The 20,715-nt window shown below is 52.5% G+C and overlaps 1 protein-coding gene across 3 annotated transcripts in view; it reads left to right on the forward strand.

Moving 5' to 3' along the window:
* The window catches only part of MXRA7 (matrix remodeling associated 7), a 20,709-nt gene extending 882 nt beyond the window's left edge, over positions 1-19,827 (forward strand). Inside the window, exons 2-5 of one of the 3 annotated variants that reach the window (XM_021415031.1) lie at positions 4,239-4,299; positions 6,452-6,551; positions 8,062-8,142; positions 14,630-16,372. In XM_021415031.1, the coding sequence (XP_021270706.1) occupies positions 4,239-4,299; positions 6,452-6,551; positions 8,062-8,095 (195 nt within the window). In that variant the 3' untranslated portion in view covers positions 8,096-8,142; positions 14,630-16,372. Of the gene's footprint in view, positions 1-4,238; positions 4,300-6,451; positions 6,552-8,061; positions 8,143-14,629; positions 16,373-19,426 lie in introns of those variants that run through there. The other 2 variants (XM_021415028.1, XM_021415030.1) reach the window with 2 other exon arrangements.

The raw sequence follows: 20,715 nt of genomic DNA on the forward strand, positions 1-20,715 counted from the left end.
GGGGGAAGGGGCGTGGGGGCAGCGCTGCCCGCTAAATCCTCCTCCAGCTCCGGATCTTGTTTAAAAATAAAAGGGTGACCCGGCAGCCGTGGAAGGAGCTCGCCCTGCTGGCTTCCGTGGGCTCCGTGCCGATGCTCTGTGCCGCGGGCCCGGGGACCCCCGAGGGGCCCAAACTCACTGCGTCCTCCTCCTGGGGCCACCCCATTGGGGGATGCGGGCAATAGGGCGGCTCGGGAAGCCAGGAGGGATGCGCGGCGTGCAGGCGTCTTTGGGCTGGGGAGCGCGGCCCCGGGGCCTGGCTGCCTGCTGGCTATTATTAGCAGCATTGCTAATCCTCGGAGACTGCGTCCAGGCTGCTGGGCAGCGTGCAGACGGACAGACAGACAGCCCTTGTCTTGGAAGGCATCGCTACTGACTCACCGGAGCGCTGTGGGCGAGTCCCAGTGTGTTGGCACTGCTGTGTCCCGTGGTGATCCCCAGGGCAGTGTCTGTCCCCATGTGCTGGGACCCCCCCAACCTCCCATTTCCTTCCCTGAGTCCCAGCACCATCCCTTGGCCTCGGGGATGGCTCTCAAGCAGACCCCCATCCTCACAACATCCCGAAAGCTCTGGCAGCATCTGTCCCTCTCCGGGGTGATTTATGGGATTTATCAGCGCTTTGTAGGGCTGGGGAGCCCCAGGGCTGCCGTTCACTGCTGTACCCCAGCTGGGATCGCTCGGCAGCACCCAAGACGTGCAGTTCCTCTGTTGTCTCATTAACACGAGTTGGGAATGTTTCTCCTCCCTCCTGGCTGCTCTTCAGTCCCGACATCCCTGAGCAGACACCACTGCAACCCACACCTCCTTCAGGAATGTGGCACTGCAGTTCTGTCTGCCCAAAGGTGACGGGCTGCAGGGCGATGCTCCTGTCCCCTACGGGTGCCCCAGTGAGCACAGCCCGGGGTGCCCACAGCCTGGAGGGCACTGTGCTCGGTGCAAGTTATGCCTTGCTCAGCAGGGCACGGATGGTGACGGGCTGACGGTTGGACTCGATGATCTTAAAGGTCTTTTCCAACCTCAATGATTCCATGGCACGGGACGAGGTTTTGTTTCCCTGGGAGGTGATTCCCAGCAGCAGGGCAGGGTGAGCTGCTGTGGCTCCAGGCAGGTGTTACAGGTGCAGGTGGGAAGGAGTTTGGTCGGAGCAGAGAGAGCTGCACAGGCTGGAAATGAGCCCTGCCCTGCTCATGGCTGAGGGCTGCGGTTCCTCCGTGTGACTCAGCAGAGGCTCAGCGCGGCATCGCGGCTGCTGGAGGCTCAGGGCTTCTCTGCAGACCCAGTGCATCAGACAGCAGAGGGCTGTGCTCAGCACTCCAAGGCCTTTCTCCTTTTTCCTGCTGTCTGCTCAGCACATGCCGCTTCGGATTCTCTGCAGCCATTAAGCACTGAAGCAAGCAGTGTCGGTGTGCTCAGCGCGTCACCCTGCTGCCTGCGTTCCCTCCCGCTGCCTTCATGCTCTGCTCCCTGCCTCTGTCCTGCAAGGTGCCAGCTCCTGCCCTGGTGGGCCAGGTGATGCTCCATGTGCTGGGGCAGGGCGGAAAGGGGGGGAATGAATGAGGGAAAGGAGCCCTCGTTCCCATGAGGTGCTGGTCGTGATTCCCCCTGTGTCTGCTGGCTCCCATCACTGACAAAAAAAATTAATTAGTTTGTTGCTGTCTGTGCTCATCCCCAGCTCGTTATGTGACAGACACCGCTGCCCTAATGAGAAGCTGCTGGGCGGGAGCTGTGGCTGCTCGGTGTGGGTCCTGCCAGAAAGGAGCAGAAATCCCCAAATCTCCCACTAGCGCTTCTGCCCTGCCCAAGGGCTGCTGCTTTGCCAAACTCTGCCCAACATCTTCCTTTTTTCCCCCCCTTTTTAAGGCTTCTTCCTTCCCCTTTCCCTCCTGGCTTCTTTTTTTCTGTCCGTCTCCCCGCCGCCTTCCTCTTGCAAACTCTTGCATCAGGCTTGGATCAGAAGGCTCAGCCATAAATGGCAACGTGAGGCCGGGAGCTTCTTCCAGGGCAATTTTCTCCCCCCTCTTTGCAGCTCGGGACCTTCCCATTTCCCTGCAGTTGGAACGGGTTAGGGTTAGGGGCTCTGCTTGTCCCTGTCCTGCCCATGGGCGGGGGGAAGGGGGGGGGGCCAGCACCCCCTCTTGATTCCCTTTAGAGGAGGGAAACCCGTTGTGGGGATGGAGGAACCGGCCCTGGTTGGCCATAAATGAGCTGAAAACAGGGTGATAGGGGGAGCCCAGCCTCCACTGCCCTATGACAGAGAGGAGGCTCTCCCACCTGGGAGCTGCGTTAGGCTGGGAGGGGGCTCGCTGGGCAGGAATGCCACGAGTGGGGCTTTTGGGGAGCACTCTGTTGCTGCTCAGTGCCCCAAACCTCCCCGGGGGTCCCGTCCTTGCTGCTGCTTTTGTCTGCAGCCCGTGCTGCCTGAGTCAGGCTCGCACGTGGGTGTTTGCTCGCTGGCCATGGAAGCTAAAGGGCAAAGCCCATTTCTGATGAGCTAACAAATGCTTAAGCTCTACAGCCAAGGTCTGCCAAAAGCCAAGACAGCTGTATTGCTGCATTGTTATTTAAGGTAATGACTTGGGGGATTTTAACCCTGCGCTGGCAGGGCTGGGTTTGGGGGGGCCGTGATTTGGTGGCATTTCTCACGGGAGCCCCGTTCCTGGCAGCTCCTGCTGGGGGTGACTGTCCCACCCAGGATCTGGTTGTGCCACACAGTGTCAGCTCTGCAGAAGCTGCTCTCCCCTCCTGGCAGCCTGACTGCTGCATCAGCATCCCCAGGGCTGCCGCTGTGCCTTCCCCTGCTCTGCAGCGCTGTGGTTCAGCATCACCGCATCCTCATGCAACTGTGACATCGCTGATCTGGCAGCGGCCGTGGGGCAAATGCTGCCAGCAGTGCTGTCCCAGGGCTTGGGGGGGGGCTTTTCCAGGCTCCATCTGCGTGCTCGGGGTGCAAATGTGCTCCTTGGACCTGTACCTATGGCCGGGGGCAATGCCCGGCTCACCCCTGTACGCACCCCATGGGCTGCCTGTGGGAGCTGCTCCCGACCAGACAGACAGAAGGACAGGGCTGTGCAAGGCAGGGCTGCAGCGTGGGGGGAAGGGAGCTGCTGGCATCTGCTTATGAGCAGAAAAATGCTGTGCTGTAGTGAGCTCTCAGCCTCCACGAGGAGGGCTCCCCAGCGTGACCACGGCACATGGCAGTCGCCTGCAGGCTTGGCAGCCCAGGCTTCTCCCCTTCTGCTCCCATCAAATGTTCCTTCCAGAGGGTTGGAGCAGGAGCGTTCTCTTTCCCTGGAGCACCCCCAGGGCCAGAGCTGAGCATCCCCTCCCAGTGCCGCTCCATTGGGTGCTGCCCCGCTGGCCCCGGGGCCGCCCAGGTGTTGGCGGCGAGTGCCCATGTTTGGAAGCATGGCCCAAAATAGCGGTGGCCGCTGGGGTGTCAGCCACGTGTCCTCCTGGGGAGCTGGGTGGCGAGGAGAAGCCAAGGGGCTGTGAATAATGCGCATTCCTGACCGATGACAAACCAAGCCGGGTCTGAGCCAGTACCACGCTCAGCGGTGGATACCAACCCGGTGCGGGCTCCGTCCCGGTTTCCCTGGTGTCTGCATCACAGGGAGGAAGGCACGTGCGTGGGCATCGCCGGTGTCCCAGCCTTATCTCCAGGGCTGGAGCCGTTCTCTCCCTCCCCGCTCCCCATCTGCGTGCACGGCGGCTGCAAGGAATCCAAGCCTTGATAAAGCTCGCTGCGGCTCGTGGGAGGCATCCCAAAAACGTCCAGACTTGGTTTGTGTTAAAACTCTGTGCTGTTTGATTCCTCTCTGTGCATCCCGAGCAGAGATGGCTCCTGTTGGGGTTGGCTCTGCTCGTCCATTCCCGAGTGGGATGGATGCTCCTCTTGCTGGGCCCCTCCATGCCCCGGCCCCAGCCCCAAACCTCCCTCCCTGCTCCTGGGGCTATTTCTGGTGCTTGAGGGCCCAAGGGAGGAAATGACTTTAATGGCAGCCCCATGGGCACGGGGACAGGGCAGTTCTCATGACACTGATGAGCAGTGAGAAGGAAGCAGACTAATGAACATTGCTCGTTAGCAAGCATCCCTTTCCCCTCTTCTCAGAATGGGGAGCAGTACCCAGCCTTGAGGGCTCTCGCGGGTGATGTAGCACAGCACCTTCTGCTCATGGCAGCTCTGTCTTTTCCCTCTGCAGGAGGAAGATCCGGACTCAGACAGTGAGAAGCTGGTGGTGAAAGAGACGGAGGATGAGGATGGTGAGTGCCAGGAAAGCAGTGCCCGGAGGGCATGGTCTGAAAAGCAGAGCCCCAAGTGCCTGGGGATGGGCCCCTACCTCCAGGCAGTGCAGGGGAGAAGGGCCCGACATCCCAAAATGAAGGGAGACGGGGGGAGAAGCAGCTGCTGGGGATCCACACACAATGGAAGGGCTCCTGCCCTTGGCCTGTGACTATTTCTCAATACCTGGGAGCAGACGAGCAGCTTTTCACGCTGCTTCCCCAATCCCCTGGGCTGTTTGCCACGGAGCAGCACCCTGAAAGCTCCTTCCTCCCCTCCAGGCACATCTCCGGGGTCTTTAGGCAGAGCCACGTTTAACTGATTACTCAATGAGCTGATTGGAAAATGATGAAGTGCCTCATTGGGGCGACTTTGCTCGGAGAAAATGAAGCAGATGGGAACGAGCAGCAGTGTGTTGGTGGGGCTGTACCCACTGCTGGCACAGCCCCACTGCGCTGGGTGCTCCCCCTGCCCTGCCCCACTTTCCTCCCACCCTGGCTAAGGCACAGGGTGGCAATCCCCAGGCTCAGGAGGATTACCCTAATGCCACAGGGAATCAAATTTTAATCCCACAAGGTGGGAGAAGCGCCTTCCCTCTGTAGGGGACTGGGTTCCACAAAGGCATGTATGCGTTCTACCCCTCTGGGCTTCCGTGCAGCATCGGGGGTGTAATTGGGACCGGTAGATCTGGCTGGAGGAATGCTGGGCATCTCCTGCCCAGAGGATGCTCAGTGATGGTGCTCTGCCAGGGCTTGCCCCTTTTTGGTTCATGGCTGTTTTGGGGCAGCTCAGATGGAGCTGTCATGGCTCACGGCTAGCTCAGCATCCCCACGAACCCACGCGAGCAGCCCCTCGCCACTTTGGGAGGCGGGAGGCAGGAGGCGGCTGCTGAGCTCGAAGGGCTCTCACCCTGCTCAGCCACTGCCAGCACTTGCAATGCAATGCAATGCAACGGGAGAGAAGAGAGATGAAAGGCAAATATTTTCTCTAATACACTCCCAGCCAGGCTCCCGGTAAGTAGGTCACATCTTCGCCCTGCAGCCGGCCACGTGAAAGCCCTGCCTCCCCGCTCCGTGCTTCCTGAAGTTTGTTTTCAGTCTGCAAGGAAAGTTCCTGAGCTCAGAAAACATCCAGCGGTTTCCAAAGCTGCAAGGCATGGGCAGTGAGATAGGCGGCCGCCTCTCCTCCCTGCTGCTTGTTCCTTTCTGGCGGGGCAGCAATTAAACTGCCCTTTTTGGACAGGCAAAATCTCAATTTGGCAGAGAACTGGGTGGGGGAAATGATTCTAATTGTCCTTGAAATCAAGCGAGCTGTACCAAGGTAATAAAATAGCTGCCGGGCTGCACCAGGGCGAGGAACAGGATGTTACACCCTCTTTTTTTTTTTTTGTTTGTTCCCTCCCAGTATCTCCCAAAGCAGCAGCAGCAGCAGCTGATTTTCTTTCCGCACACTTTTATGACCACGTTTATGGGGTCTCGTTGGTGCCCGGGGGCATCACCCGGGATAGCGGGTTCGTGGGTGACACGCGGTGTGCCAGGGATGCGCAGGCAGACAGGCAGCATCTTCTGCTTGTCGGGCTGCTCAGAAGGAGCCCCGGGGCTCCATGGGGCTGTGAGGACAGCAGATGGTTCTGTGGGTACAGCTGACACGAGGCAGCCCCATCCCACAGCCCGTGGGAGAGGAAGGTTTGTGGATGAGCAGCCGCAGATAACCACAGCTCCGTGAGCCCCCCCCCCCAGGGCCGCCCTTTGAATCGCCCCCCACTGCTCTGGTTCTCTCCAGTCTCCGGGAAGATAACGAAGGGGAGAGGTTTTTAAAAGCAAACAGCGCTCCGATGAAATCCGATTGGAAAAGGATCGGCTTTGCCTCGGGGTCCGTGAGCTCTGGCACTAATTAGCCCCAGGCTGAGATGGGGAGGTCTGGAAAGGGCCCCTGGGGAGGAGGGGAGAGGGACAGACACACCGCGGGTTTCCTGGAGGCTCTGGGTCTGGCGGTGGAAGTGTCATGGGGTGAACGCATGGGAGCAGGGGTGGGCAGGCAGCTCCAGCCCGTGGGTGCTGAATGCCCCTCCCAGGTGCTTTCTGTCTCACACCGTCTCCTGCTCTCCTTTGTCCTGCCCTCCCCACCCTCCAGCTGCAGATGAGACGTTCTCTTTTAAATACAGCCCTGGAAAGCTGAGGGGAAACCAGTACAAGTCAATGATGACCAAAGAAGAACTCGAGGAAGAACAAAGGTATGATGAGTTTCCTTTTTTTTTCCCCTGTCTCACCCAAGCCCATCTGGTTGGCACTCTCTTGAAGCAAGACCTCGCACCGTAACAAATACAATCACACAGACCGAGGAGATACAGGGCCACAGTGCGTCTGTATCTCTGGGGCTGGGCGAGATCCTTCTCTGGATGCTCAGACCCAGTGTCCCACGTGGTGCAAGCTGGTGTATATCCATGGACCCACTGGCACCATGTTGATTTCCACCTGTTGAGGCTCTGGCTGCTCCTTCCCCTCCCTTTGCCCTGTCAATAGCCCGAGGGTTTGGGTATAGCTCAGAAATACCGGAGTAAAGAGAGTGAATGCAGAGCTTCAGAGCTCCATATCCCAGTGGTGCCCCCAGCAAGCTGAGGAGATGCTGGTCCCTCCCTTGTCATCCCGATGGAAGGGCTGTGGGCCCCAGTTCTCCATGCAGGCTGCCCTAAACGTGCTGATTCTGCACCATTTCCCTTCATGTAAGCCCCACTTTCACACCAAGGGATGCCTTCCCTTTCTGTCCACAGGTCTTGGGGCTCACTGCCGTGCAGCACTGCTAGGAGCAACACTCTGCTTGGGCTGCACGCTCTGGTCTCAGCCATGCAAGCCAGCTCTGGCTGCTCCGGGCTGACCCCGCACTGCTGGCATCAGGAAAATGTTTGCTTTCTTCCCGTTGTTTTGTCTTTATCATGCCTGGAGCACCCAGCCCATAAGACACTAGGCAGGTCTGCTGGCATCACTGCTTTCACGCAGGGAGGGGATGGTGGAATGAACGGAGTGAGTGTGAATGGAACCCCTGGGGCTCAATGGGAATTGGTTTTAGGGATCCTGCTAAGCACTGGTACAAATATCCACCACAAAAGGCACATTTAAACCCTCTACATCTGCAGCTCCAGCAGCCAGCTGAGCAACCACTGCTTGGGGCTTCGGACAGGAGTCCTGCAGGGCCTTGGGTTGGCTCCTTCGTAGCAACAAATGCCACCAGGGGTCCTGGGGACAGCGAGGGGACATGGGTCCCGCTGCATCCCCAGCCAAGGTTTTGTGCTCTGGACTGAAGGCCGGGTATTGGTGCTCGTGTCCCAGGGCAGGACTGTGCCCCGAGGGCTGACAGATGGCACCGAGGTCGCTTAGAAGCTCTCAGCAGCTCCCACACCGAGGCCCATTGGCAGCGTGTTTTCCTGCTGCTCCCTTTTGCAGTCTCTCTTCTCTGTTTGTGTCGTTCATTTCTTTAAGGCAGCTTCGTGAATTTTTTTTTTTTTTTTTTTTATGTTTTACTTTTGTCCTGCTACGTCGCTGGCTTGTTTTCTTCCCCCAGTTCTTCCCTGTGCCATCAGCAGCTTCTCATTTCAGGGTGGTGTATGGGGACGGGGTGCTGCCGGGTGAGGTCCGGGCGAGCAGAGGGCAGCAGCTCAGCCCCGTCCCTGTCCCTGGTTCCATTCATTCTGCACCCTGACCGCTGCCGACCCGCTGTGACCCAGGTTTGCCACCTTTATGTTGCAGGATTGAGCTGACCTCTGATCTCACATCTCTGTAGCAAGTACCTTAGGTCCTCGGCCACAAACATTCTTGCAAATCTGTTTGGTAAGGACGCGCCGTTTCTTAGAAGTAGTGGTACCACTGATAACATCTGCTAATGTGTTTTTGTTGGTTTTTTCTGTTTGTTTTTTGTTTGTTTTTTTTTTGCTTTTGGGTTTCATTTCTGGGGGGGGAGGGTTTATTCCTGAGCCATCTGTCCCACCTCCCTGCCCACCTCCCTTCCCTTCCCTCTCCATAACAGATTAATGAGTCTGCTCCCCTGCTCCATCTCCCTTCCATGAGCACTCCAAAGGGACCTGGAATGGGGGCTTCTCTTCCGTGTGGGTACCTCAGCTCAGACATCCCGTGAACGCTTCTATTTCCTGACTTGGAAAAGGAGGGCAGCGGAGTGAGCTGGTGCTTAGCCCCAGGGCACGTAGCTGGAGGTGGGGGCTCAGTCTGCTGCTGACCCTCCAGCTGTCCCATGGACCAGCAGGCGCCTGTGGGAAGCAGCTTGGAAGCAACATCCCCAGAATGCAAGGCCCCCATTGGGACTGCCTGTCTGTCATCAGGAGCCCTTCATTTGGGGACACCTGATTTTTGGAAATGCTATTGAGAGAATTCCTTTTCCAGGAAGACCCGTAGAACTGTAGGAGAGGAGAGACATGCAGTGGGATGGGTTGTTTAAATAAAAGCCCACTTCTGCTCATACTCTGCATCGCTCCAGAAGCTGTGGTTGCCTTGCCTGCTGTTCACTTGAATCTTGCGGCTTCAAACTGGCGCTAAATCTGGACTCAAAGGGGAAGGAATGTGACCTTCACTGAGTGATGCAGCTTCCTGCTTTTTGATTACTTCAGTCTTAAAAAATAGCAGGACTTCTCAGGAGGGGAGGACGGTAACTCTTGTTGGCAAACACTTCTGCTTGGCTGCTGGCACTGCACACCTGGTGGGTTACCAGCACTTTGAGAACAGAAGCACGTAGCATTTGTTCCTCTGGGGGAGAAAAGCAGCCTGAGCAGGAAGGGGAAGGGAGCAGGGGAAGGATGCAGCCTTGAGTCAAACCAGCACTGCATATTTCCCAAATCCATCTCTTCTGCACCTGAGGCTTTTGGCCGTCTATTGGCAACTGCAGTTCCCACGGTGCAACGCACGAGGACGTGGGACTGAAGTGGTGCACCCTGTCCCAGCTGGATGGGGCACAAGTACAGCCCATGGGGCTGTCAGTGGGTTGGTTTGTTTGTGCAGTGAGAAAGGAGGATGATCGAGCATTGCGTCGAGCATTGACAGCTGCAACAAGGCTCCACTTCTAGTAAAAAAGAAAACAACCAGGAGAGAGATCCCCTTAGGTTTTTGCTTTCAGTTCTCTTTCTACAAGATAGAACAGGTCCCAGCGAGTCCTGCTTGGCCTCGGTGATGATGCGTCCTTCCCATTTTTCTGTAGGTGTGCAGGCTGAAGGGAAAGCAGATCCCACATGATGATCCATAGGAAGGTCTCTCCTCTCTGTCTTCTCTTGTTTCTGAGGTTTAGGGAGAGGTGGAGGAGGAAAACCAAAAGCTGTCCCCCAAGCTCTAGGTGCTGCAGCTGCATTTCCCGATCAGTCACCTTCCTTGGCCAGTGTGAAGACACCAAGATGCTTCTCATTGCTGCGTGGGCTGCAGCACTAAGCAGAGGCTGTGTTTTCTGCCTGCGTACTTGGATGAGATGTTTGTGGTTTTGCATAACCTAAAGTAGTGCTGGGAGTGGAGTGGGAAGGGGAAAATGAGAGAAACAGGACAGCAAAGTTCCTGGCCCTGAGGGGCCCAGCTGCAAGCAGGAGGGCATCTCCAGAACTGGACAAAGCCCCACAGCATTCTCAGTCCCTTAAAGCAGTGTCTGAGTGAATGGCCCCGAACTGCTCAGAGCCTGCTGCTTGCAGGTGTGCTCATGGATGGCTCAGTGGTACCACAGTCCAACCTCTATAGGACTGGGGAGAAGGTAGGGAGGGCTGCTGCGTTTGCTTTGCTAGTAGGCATGGTTCCCACGGTCAGCTCAGCCCTTCTAGGACCAATTCTCTGGCTCTCCTGGCCAGCCATGGGTGGGCTGAGAGGATTGCTTGAATCCAAGCTAGGCTTATGCCTAGGGCTGCAAACTGGAGTTGAAGCAAGGGGAATGGGTTGGCTGTAAATCTCACCCTCTGTCCTTTTCTTGGTGATCGTTTAGCAATGGAAAGCTGGCTCGCCCCCAGCTGGGTCCAGAGTGCTTCTTGATTATGAGGCACTAAATAATAAACCCAGGCTTGGGCCTTGGAATTTCAGCAAGGCAGGGTGCCTGGCCAGACCTTAGCTGCAGGGAAAGGCAGAGAGGAGAAGACCATCCCTTGCTCTGCCAGACATCTGAAATCAAATGGGGATGCAGCTGTGGCTTTAGGGAGAACCATGCCGAAGTGCAGTTCTGAACCAGACAATGCTTGCAGTGATGACTTGAGAACACAAGGGCAGGAAGCAGCTGCTGGGATTTAGATGATGGACCTTGACCAATTTTGAACACATCCACTGCTGGCCCTCCAAAAATAAGTGGGTGGCCTGGGCTGGGGGAGGTTGTATTTCAGGAGAGCTCTCCATCTGCATCTGTCCCTGTCCACCTCCTGCACTGCCATCACATAGCCCTGGCTTGCTTGCTTGCTGTCCTTTCCTGTCCAGCATGGCGCTTCGTTTGGATGAGGGAAGCTGGTAAGTTTGGGCTTTCTTTGGGTTTTTATTATTTGTTTGCTCTTCATCTTCTGCAGCACGATAGTCACCGTGGGCTGAGGGAGGAGGACTAGCAGCAGGGGACTGCAAACACTGGGAATGTGGGGCTCCGTTCAGGTCAGGCTGGCCACTGCTTCACCGTGGCCACCAGCCATGGGGGTGGCACTGGCCATGGGGAAGGCTGCCTTCAGCCACAGAGCAGCCAGCACCCGCCCCTAGGAAGAAAGGGGCGCGTGGCTGTGGGGGTATCCACCAAGCTCCCCTGGCTGTGATGCTCCCCCATAGGGAAAATGTCTATGAGAAGTCATCGGAGCTGAGCTCAGGCCCTATTTATAGAGCATCTGCTTGAGTCATGAGTCCCACGGAGCAGCTCAGGATGCCTCCCTTGGAATCGCAAGGAAAAGGGGAGGCCAGTAGGGCCCCTCCTCTCCTCTCCCATCCCAGGGGGGAACCTTTCACAAGCTTCCCCCCAGCCTCTGCAGGCTGTGAGTCCCCAGCCCTGCCATGGGATGAGGTTTCAGACTCTGCTTTGAGCTCCTGGGTTTTTCCTTTTGGCTGAGGTCCCGAATTGTCCCAGCTTGTGGCTGCTTTGTGTCTCCCTCACCCAGCGCTCACAACTTGGCTCCATTTGCTTCTGCTTAACCCCACGCAGCATGGGCAGCTCGCTGTTCTCTCTGCTAACTCTCTGGGAGCCTGGGCTGTCTCTCCTGTGGCACCACGGGCTGCGGGAAGCCAGGCACGGTTGGCCCATCCGTTGCTTTCTCCACTTCTGTGATGTGGACTCAAGGGGCTCAGGATCATTGCGAAGGGGTGAGCACAGAGCTGGAGGTGGTGAGCTGAGCTGGCAGAGCTCGAGCCGCCTTCCTGGCTGTGCTGTGGCCTTTTCAGCTGTCACCGCTGTGGCTGGGAAGCGTAGGAGGTTTCTGCCTTGAAAAGGCACTGAGCAAGGGCAGCTCGGCCTCGCTGGCCTTGTCCTTGAGCTGCTGGGACTGTGCTCCTAATCGCACAGACTCTGGCAGCTCAGCTGCTTTCTTGGTATGCTGAGGAGCAACAGGCATCCCCGAGGTCCTGTGTAACTCCTGGCTGTTCAGTCCCACTGGAGGAATTTCAGATCTGTGCTGATAAAATCTCCCCTTGGTACCTTTCACTCTCTCAGTCTTCTCCTTTCAAAGCGCTGTCTCTCCATGTTCTGCTGTTAAGTCCTCTCTCCATGTTTTACCCACTGACTGAAGCAACTGGCGCACAGTTTTGGGACCAAAGGGAAAGCTTAGATTTAGTACGTCCTTCCTCATGTTGTTCCTGCAGTACTGTGGTCCTGGACGTGAAGGTCACTGCCAGAAGTGAGATGGTAGCTACCTCAAGGGTAGAGACATGGGAAGTGGTGGTGATGAGACTGTAGAAAGATGGGAGGGGAATGCCTGGGGGGAGCTTGGTTACCCAATGCCAGGCCCAGTGCCCATGGCCTTTCCTCACTGCTCTTGAACCTCAAAGGTGAGTCATAGCCTTGGAGTGAGAAGAGCCTGAAGCCAGAAGGTACATGCCTTCCTTGCCAGCACTTCAGACCAGAGGACTGATGCTCCTGAGAAGCTGAGTGCCTGCTTTACCTGCTAGGGAAAGGAGCTGGGAATGCTCCACGCTTTTGAGAATCAGCTGTCCAGCTGAAACTCCTCCTGAAAAGGCTGCAAGCAATTCCCAGAGGTGGTTAGAGCAAGATGTTTGGGGATCTTCTCCTTGGAGAGCATCAGGGCTCCTCTGGAAAGCTATGATCTGTGGATGAGCTATGAGATTTCTGACCTCCTGCTGTGGATTTTGCATGCATGAGGGACATTAGCACTGGGATGCTGTCTGCTGAGCTGGAGTGAGGGCAATGCTTCCAAGGCCATCAGAGAGACACTTGGTTTCCATCTGTGCTGGAGATGCTGATGTCAGATTGCAGAGGAACTGCAACCAGGACAAAAAGGAAGAGATAGAAATGTCCTTCCCCTATCCCCAGCAGCAGAGACCAGTTACCTCGGGCTTCCTGCCCTGGTGGGCAACCTCATGCTCCAGTGTTCTGACCTTCAGCTCCTGAGCTGTTTTCAACCAACGACCTGCCCTTGTCTAAGCTCCTTATTCTCCTGTTGCTCCTTGCATATAACCAATGCAATTCGGATAATCTGTATGTGAAGAAAGGATCCATACAGGCTTCCAGTAAAAGAAGACCATAACCTGGTTTGATTCATGTTCTGCCAGGGGAAAGAATGCTGGCAAGGCTGATTTCACCATCCCAGTCAAATGGAAAGGAAGGAAGGCCCAAGGATAGGCAGTGGCTCAAGGCTCAGCCTCCTTCCCAAGATAATTAAGTCTCTCATGCTCCATGGCAGCAACGCCAGAGCTTCTCAGTCTACAGGATTATATGGCTCTGATGTCCCCATGACAGTCTGCCTCATGCTCTTTAATCCGTCTCCCAGCTTGCTCTAGGAGCAGAAAGGGGTATCCTTGTTATGCAGATGGGGAATTTACGGTTTTGACAGATATCCTCCATCAAGCCCATGTTTTGCTTAAGATCTCACCCCTGCTGTCTGCCTGGCCCTGTCCTGTAGGTGAGTGTCCCTGCAGAGGGGATGCATCCGAGCCCCCTCTGCTCTCCCTGATGTCCTCCATCCCTCCCCACTCCAACTGTGGCATGCTGGAGGGGACTTCTCCTTCTGGGCCCCCGTGGCAATGAGCTTATGCCCTCACGTGTAAAATCTGATTATGCTTGTGTGGCTTGAGCAGGATGATCTGATCGTCAGCGCTGCGAATCCCACAGAGTGATTATCCACTCTGGAGAATTTTCTTTCTTTGCCATAATGGACTGGCTGCTGAGCCTCCCCAGCACTGCCTGAGGAACCCTGGGCCCTTGTGAGGCTTCAGCCTGCATCTCCCATCCGGGATCCGGGTTGCTGAGTGTCTGTAGGAGACAGCGGATAGTCAAACCTTTTGCAGAGGAATAAGGAAGAAATGAGGTTGCAGCTTGACTTTATGTTGTAGCTGTCAGGAGCAGATGACTTCTGAATGAGACTCAGGTAAATCCTAAATTCTAGGACTAAAGGACTAAATTCTTTTAGCCCTGGCTCTGCTAACAACATGCTGCAAGACCTTGGGGAGTGCCTGGATGTCCCCATCCATAAAATATACCTAATAATCTCACCCTCCTTCCCTGAGACATTAGAATAGATCATAGAATCATAGAATTAGCAAGGCTGGAAAAGACCTACAAGATCATCCAGTCCAGCCATCCACCTACCACATTAGGAGAGGCAGGAAGCCCTGTGGTCTGTAGAATCTGTTGGTTTTACCTCCTTTCTTTGGTCAGACACATCAGTAGGAAGGTCGGCCCATTCAGACATACTGCCTGGTGAAACCAGCACTGGATCCTGGCTCATCTGGTTGCAGCTGGCAGGAGGAATCTGGGCTGGACAAGTGTGCCAGCAGCACAAGGCAGCTCAGCATGGGACAGTGAGGCAGTAATCCCTGGAGCTAATGAAGGTTTCCAGTTAGCTGGGCTTCTTCAGCTCTCATCATAGGTCACAAAGGTTGCTATTCAGGTTTGGTGCCAGATGAGAGGATTTACACTTCTTTGACTGGGTTTCAGCTATCCTGCTGCAGTTGATGAAGCAATGTGCCTCCTTCCTTGAGGTATTCGGTTTGCAAACAGGGACTCTCCAGAGGGGGAAAGCTGGCTTGCCTTCCCCTCTGCACACACTGAGTTATCCCCTTGCTCATTTATGTCAATAATAATGAAACCATCCTGAGGGGTGAAATGACTGAAATATTTCTCTTCTCTCCTTGTTTCTCTTTGCAGAACTGAAGACTATATGAAGTTGTTAGCCTCCTCCTAAAGGGATCCCTTGGCTTGAGAGAAATACCAAAACCAACTAAACACACCCATAAGAGAATCCATAAGCCCTCAAAACTTGGCATCCCCTCTTGGTCTGACGTTGAGTTCTTCAAAAACTCCTGTGTTATCAAGTTTAAGGAGATCCTGTTGTGTGTCTCCATGGACTGGGGCTGGGCCCAAGGAGCGACTTGAGTTGTGTTTGGGGGGGCTGGGATGTCCTAAACGAACCTTTCTCCCTCTCCTTCAAACAGAACCCAAATTGGATACCAAATTTGCAGCAAGCCTATTAGTTGTGTTCATCACCATGTATTAGCCCTGCCGTGAACTCGGTGTTGTTTCTTTAGAGGGCTGGGTGAACTGTAGCTCTTCTCCCAGTCTGGCCTGGATCTTATACCAAACTATCAAGTTGTTTCTTCTTAAAGCCAAATCCCTCTGTATTGCTGGGGGGTGGGAACTGCCTATGATTTCAAACGTTGTGTAACATTGCTTTATTCCAAGGGGTGGAGGCACAAAGTGGGATCAAAGTAAGGGAGGGAAGATGGTAGCTAGACCGACTCAAATCTTACTTCCGTAGTTATTTTAGCAAAGAGCTGATCTTGCAGGTAGGTGGAAGACTGGAGAAGTGATGAAGGTTGATAGCTTAGCTGTTCAGTTTGTGGTGAAGGCTTAGGAGACCACACTTTGGCTGCTGTTGTTATCTGGATTCACATTTCCCTGCTCTGTTCCTAAGAGGTGAGACCCGAGGAGGTAGCTATGGCACTGTGGGTTCCCCCAGCTCGGGATGAGACTAGGGGGGTCCTGGAAGAGACACCCTCCCCATTTCTCTGCCCGCTTGCTGTCCCATTGCCCTCTTCTCTTGCTAGCCCAGTGGCTTGTCCACAGGAGCCACATCTCAGCACCTCTCCTCAGCTCTGTCAGGGGATGAATTCGGCTGGGTGCACATACCTGCTTCAGGCTCACTGCAAATCAAAGCCAGCTGGTTCGCGAGAATGAGAAGAGGGCCCAAGGCCTCTAGCGATGTTGCAGAAGCACCAGGCTGGCTGGGAACGTGTCCTTCAAAGTTTCTCTCTCACTGCAGGACAACAGCCTCTTGGCTAAAGCTGCAAACATATCAGAAAACCAACAGGCTGCTTTTTTCTTTTTCTTTTTTCTTTTTTTTTTCCTTTCCTTTTTAATTCCTATGCAGACAATACTTGAAACCTTGTACACAGTTGTCCTTTCCAGCGCCTGGGGTTGGCAAATTCTTAATAAAAGGGCTCATTTAAAGATCAGCAGGAGGCTTCAGCTTTAGAAGAGGCTGGGCTGCCCCTTCCCAGCCAACAACTGCAAGCGTGTTCAGTGGTTTGCATATGAATTCAGGCACACCCTCTGCTTCAGCACCCCACTAGTACAGCCGCTGTCTCCCTTTGGTGCTGGCTAGCTGACTCTGTGTCCCAAGCACCCAACTATGCAAAGAATGCCTTATATACATTGTGTGTGTTACATGGCAATACGTACATCGAGCAAAGTCTATAGCTGAGTCCAGATTTTTGCTAGTGGCAGCGAGTCAAACTATTTCTTCAACTCAAATGGCTGTCTGGGTCTTTTTTACTTTTGTTTTGTTTGTTTTGTATCTGATGGTGGCTCTTATACAAAGGACTGTAATTCTAGTGGCTTGAATCTGTAAAAATTGCCTTTGTTTGGTCCAATAAACCTTTGAATAGTTTATTTGGTTTCTGCTTGTTCTCCCTGCCTCCAGCAGCTTGTAATTTCTTCCTCAAGAGATTTGTGTTGAAAATCTGGATTTTAGGTTAGAGGTACGTTCTGTTTTCTCGTGCCTTTTACCCTATAAGTGACTCCACTGACTTCAACAGGAATAGAGTCAGGCCAGTGGTGAAAGCCTGGGGTTTTCCCTCGTTTCTGCTGGAGAAGCTCAGCGTTGCAGTAGGATCCTGACCTTGTTTGGCTGAGGAGCAATTAGCAAAGTTCCCAAATGCAGAGCTTTGCCCAGGATTTCAGCTGCTGTGATCACAGATGCCCAGCAGCTCCTGAAGCTTAGATCTGCTTTAACATATCTATGACTAACTGCCCCCAAACTCCTGGTAATTGTAAAAGTTTTGGACCGAAGTGCCTAAAGGAGCCTAAGGGAGTTAAGTTTGCAAATTCAGTTCCCTATCAAAAAGAATTAGGCTGCTTTGAAAAATACTTAATCTTTTTTTGTCAGCAATAAGTAAAATCCTCTTTGACTTCTTGAATCCAAGCAGCTTAGAGGACAGCACTTACGGGAAGAGAGAATGATTTTACTTGTGAATGGCATAGTTTTGATTTGAAATCATCAAGAAAACACAACCTGGAGCACTACAAAGTTGTTTTACAAGGTCGCCTTCGATAGCAGAAGCTCCTTTTTGAAATCAGTTTCATGTTTTTGATGCCTTACTCTTCTTTCCCAGGCTCTTTTCTCTCCTTATCTTTGTTTTGCTCTCCCTTTGTTGTAGATTATGAAGTGCAGAGCAGTAACAGATCTTTTTTATTTCTGCTTTCAAATGTACAGTCATAAAATTTAAAGTCAAGAGGATAGACACAGTGCTCTGATGCCATGTTTTAAAAATAAGTGGGTATTGCCTGTGATCTCAGTTTTGGAGACAAGAATATGAGGAAATGGAGCTGTGAGGAGCTGAAGGTTTCAGTAATGTTAATGTCTGTGAGATAAAAAGTGATGGATGCAGACCTGCGCGGAGCATTCACAGCTGGCATGTATTTCTGACATGTGAGGCAAAGACGTGTATTGGATTCCTCCACATCAGTCTGGAAATGTGCCCTCTGGTACCCAGTGGTGATCTGAAATAAAATATTGATCAGTGATGTCTGTGCTTCACCTCCTCTGGTCTGGAAAGGGCAGTCAGATGTGTTTCATGTGAGCACAAAAATGTGCAGAAGGGATAGACAAATCCAGGTGCTTGGCAGCCTGTGGCTCAAGCTTTCGTAACCAAAAGATCCCAACATCAGGATACGTTTGGCCTCAAGATAATTGCACTTTAATTGTAATAGGAAGTAATTGGCAAATGAACTTCCCTTTGCCAGGATGTGCTTTCTTCCTGCCCTGCCTGCAGCAATGGTGCTGGGAAGACAGCTGGCTGCTCCTGCTTCTGCTCCTGCTGGGGCTGAGCCCAGAGGGGAAAACACAGAGCTTGTTAGGAACTTGGGATGTGAGGGCTCCTTGGCTCATTCCTGACTGTCTCCTTCCATTGATTCTTGGTGTGCTTACTTCTAACTGTGCTTTCCTCTTTCAAGCAAAGGTTGTGTCCTGGTTTTGCCTGTCAATAGGTATTTTTACTGCTCCTATTATGGAAACAGCTAATAGCTTGTCCACCCAGGACTTGCAGGAAGACTACCCCAGGTTAACCAATGGCCTGCATTTAAATGGATTAATTACAGCGTATTAAAGCCCTATGCAGAGAGCAGGCTGTGATGGGGACAAAGGACACTTGACAGGGTGACTGTAGAATAAAAGCAAGAAACTGTATTTCCAGCTGAGGGGAAGTCTAGTGATGCTAAAGACGCAGGAGGAGCAGCAAATTGGATTGCAGCAAATCTGCGCCCTGAGTTTCCATTGCTGAATTCTGACTCCACAGACCTGCAGGGGCAAAATGAAGTAACAGAAACTGCTTCTCCCTTCTTCAGCCTAAAGTGCCACAACCTCGTTTGTTCTTTTCATCTCACACAGGAGTTTCCGGTATGAGGTGTGCTAGGCAGTGCTGCAGTCTGATCCCTATCAGTCTGGGAGTGAGAATGCACCAGCCCACAGCCAGCCCTGTCTGCAGCCACGGTGCATACTCATTTTGACCTAAAACTGTAGACAGTTGCATCAGTTCATTAGGCATTTGAGAGTACGTGATATTCTCGTGCAGCCCACCCTTCTTTATCTCTAAGCAATGAGCAGTAAATGTATGAACAATATAGGCCCTCCTATAAAGATTCCTCAAACAAAGCGTTGTGACAGATACCAATCTTTGTGCTGCAGGCCATATAACAATCGTTAACCGTTTCAGGTAAGGCAAAAATCAGGGCATGATCTTTTATGGGGAGCAGGAAATCAATAATCAACTGCGGGACTTTCTAGGGCTGGAAATCCGAGCTAGATGGTCCGCTGATCAGATTCTGCCCATGGAGGAATCATCTCATTGCTGGGAAGACAACATTCATCTCACTTTTTGACACTGGCAGACAAACTCTTGAACCAAAGCAGATTTCGATCTGTGATCTTATCTTCCAGTGGCTGATTAAAGTCATGTCCACAATGGAAGACAGTCTAGTTTCTAGTTTTACGGTGGGATATGCATTTAAAACTTAATAGCTATTCCTGAATTACTCTGTATCTGTATACTCTCATTACAGAATTAAAGGATGCTGGGCTGATGAAGCTTAATACATTTTTGCTATAGAGTCCACTGAACTGGGACGTGGTGATCTTACAGATTTCCACATGTGGAGTTATCCTGAAAGATAAGCCCTAAGATACTCCTCCAAAGCTGGTGCTAAAGCAGTCAGTTTTATCTCCACATCTAAAGAAATGCAGAGAGGCATGCAAGATAATTAGATAGCTGGAAGGGTGGAGGAAGGAGAACCAGAGGCTATCCCTTTCTCATCTTGCATGGGCAGATTTCCTGCAGTCAACAGGGCTTGTAAAATGACCCACGTTTGGCTTCAAGTTTCATTTGGTGTGCTTGTTCACGGTGCCTGCTGGGGACTGGCTATTCCTACTTCTCCTTTTCTTGTTGACAGGGTTCAGAGAGAGCAGCTGGCTGCCATCTTCAGGCTCATGAAGGAAAAGAGTGACACATTTGGAGAGATGTCTGAAGGTGACATGAAGGAGCAGCTTAAACTGTATGATATATAACCTTACAGCCAGTGAAGACCATGCCCAAAAGTCATCTTGGCCCTTATTATGCAGGACTGTGGAGATTGCAGTGCTATAAATGTGTTTCAGTAGTTATTTTACATTTCCAGGTTGTTTTGCAAATGCATATAGGCCCGTGATATGTATTTCTAAAGACCTGCAATTCTTCACCTTTTTACTCATTTTTTCTTTTAGAACTATAATGGTATTCTCAACTCCCATAGAGATTTTATCTCTTTCTGGCTGAGCCATATGTCTCGGTCATATAAACTAGTTAAACTTGTAACTCCTTCCTGGTTGTGCTCTGTAGGAATGAACTTTCAAACCTAGTAATGTATTGGTTTGATAGCTGAAGGAAGCCAAAGGTGATAGAACAGCAGGTTTAAAATGGATTTATGAATGAAAAGAACAGTAGAATAATTCAGGTTGGAAGGGACATGGGTTGGAAGGAACATAAGGAGGTCTGTAGTTCAACCTCCTGCTCAAAGCAGCATCAGCTGTGAGATTAGGCCAGGTTACTCAGGGCTTTATCCTGTTGGGTCTTGAAAACCTCCACAGATGGAGACTGCACAACCTCTCTTGGCAGAGAGGCTTCCAATCCGACAGTTAGAAAACAAATAGCCAAAGCCAAAGCATTAGTGCTGAGATTAGATGTGAGCTGCCATTCTCATCTCCTTGAAAGGAATACTTCATCCTCCTTCACCCTGGCTTTCTGAAACAAATCCAAGATGGTTCCAGCTGACCCCGCTGAGCTCAGCTTCATGCCTGTGAAAACAGCAGCTAACTGCATCCTGGGAGCACAGACATCTCTTCGCCTCTTGACACTGGTAAAAGCAGTGCAGAAAGGTGGCTGGCATTTTTACAAGGACAATTGTGTTCAACTCAGATCCTGTTCTTGTAATTACAAAAATTATGTGAGAATCTATGTACTTAGGAAATCTCTGTGAAGCTATCAAGTATTTTGAACGGTTTTGACCAAGTCGTGGCAGTTTAGACAAAGTAAATCAGTGAGCATTCCTAATTTAAACTGAACGTCTTCTTGTGTACCTCTCATAATGAAATCCTGTTAAATACCTTATTGGAAAGGATTTTATTGGTTTTAATAACTGTTGACAAGTTTTCTGACCTGGTTTTAGGGAAAGATCTCTTTGGATGAGGTTTTCTTTATTTTGTG

Source organism: Numida meleagris, chromosome 17, assembly GCF_002078875.1.
Source record: "Numida meleagris isolate 19003 breed g44 Domestic line chromosome 17, NumMel1.0, whole genome shotgun sequence".
In the NCBI taxonomy this organism is placed as follows: Eukaryota; Metazoa; Chordata; class Aves; order Galliformes; family Numididae; genus Numida; species Numida meleagris.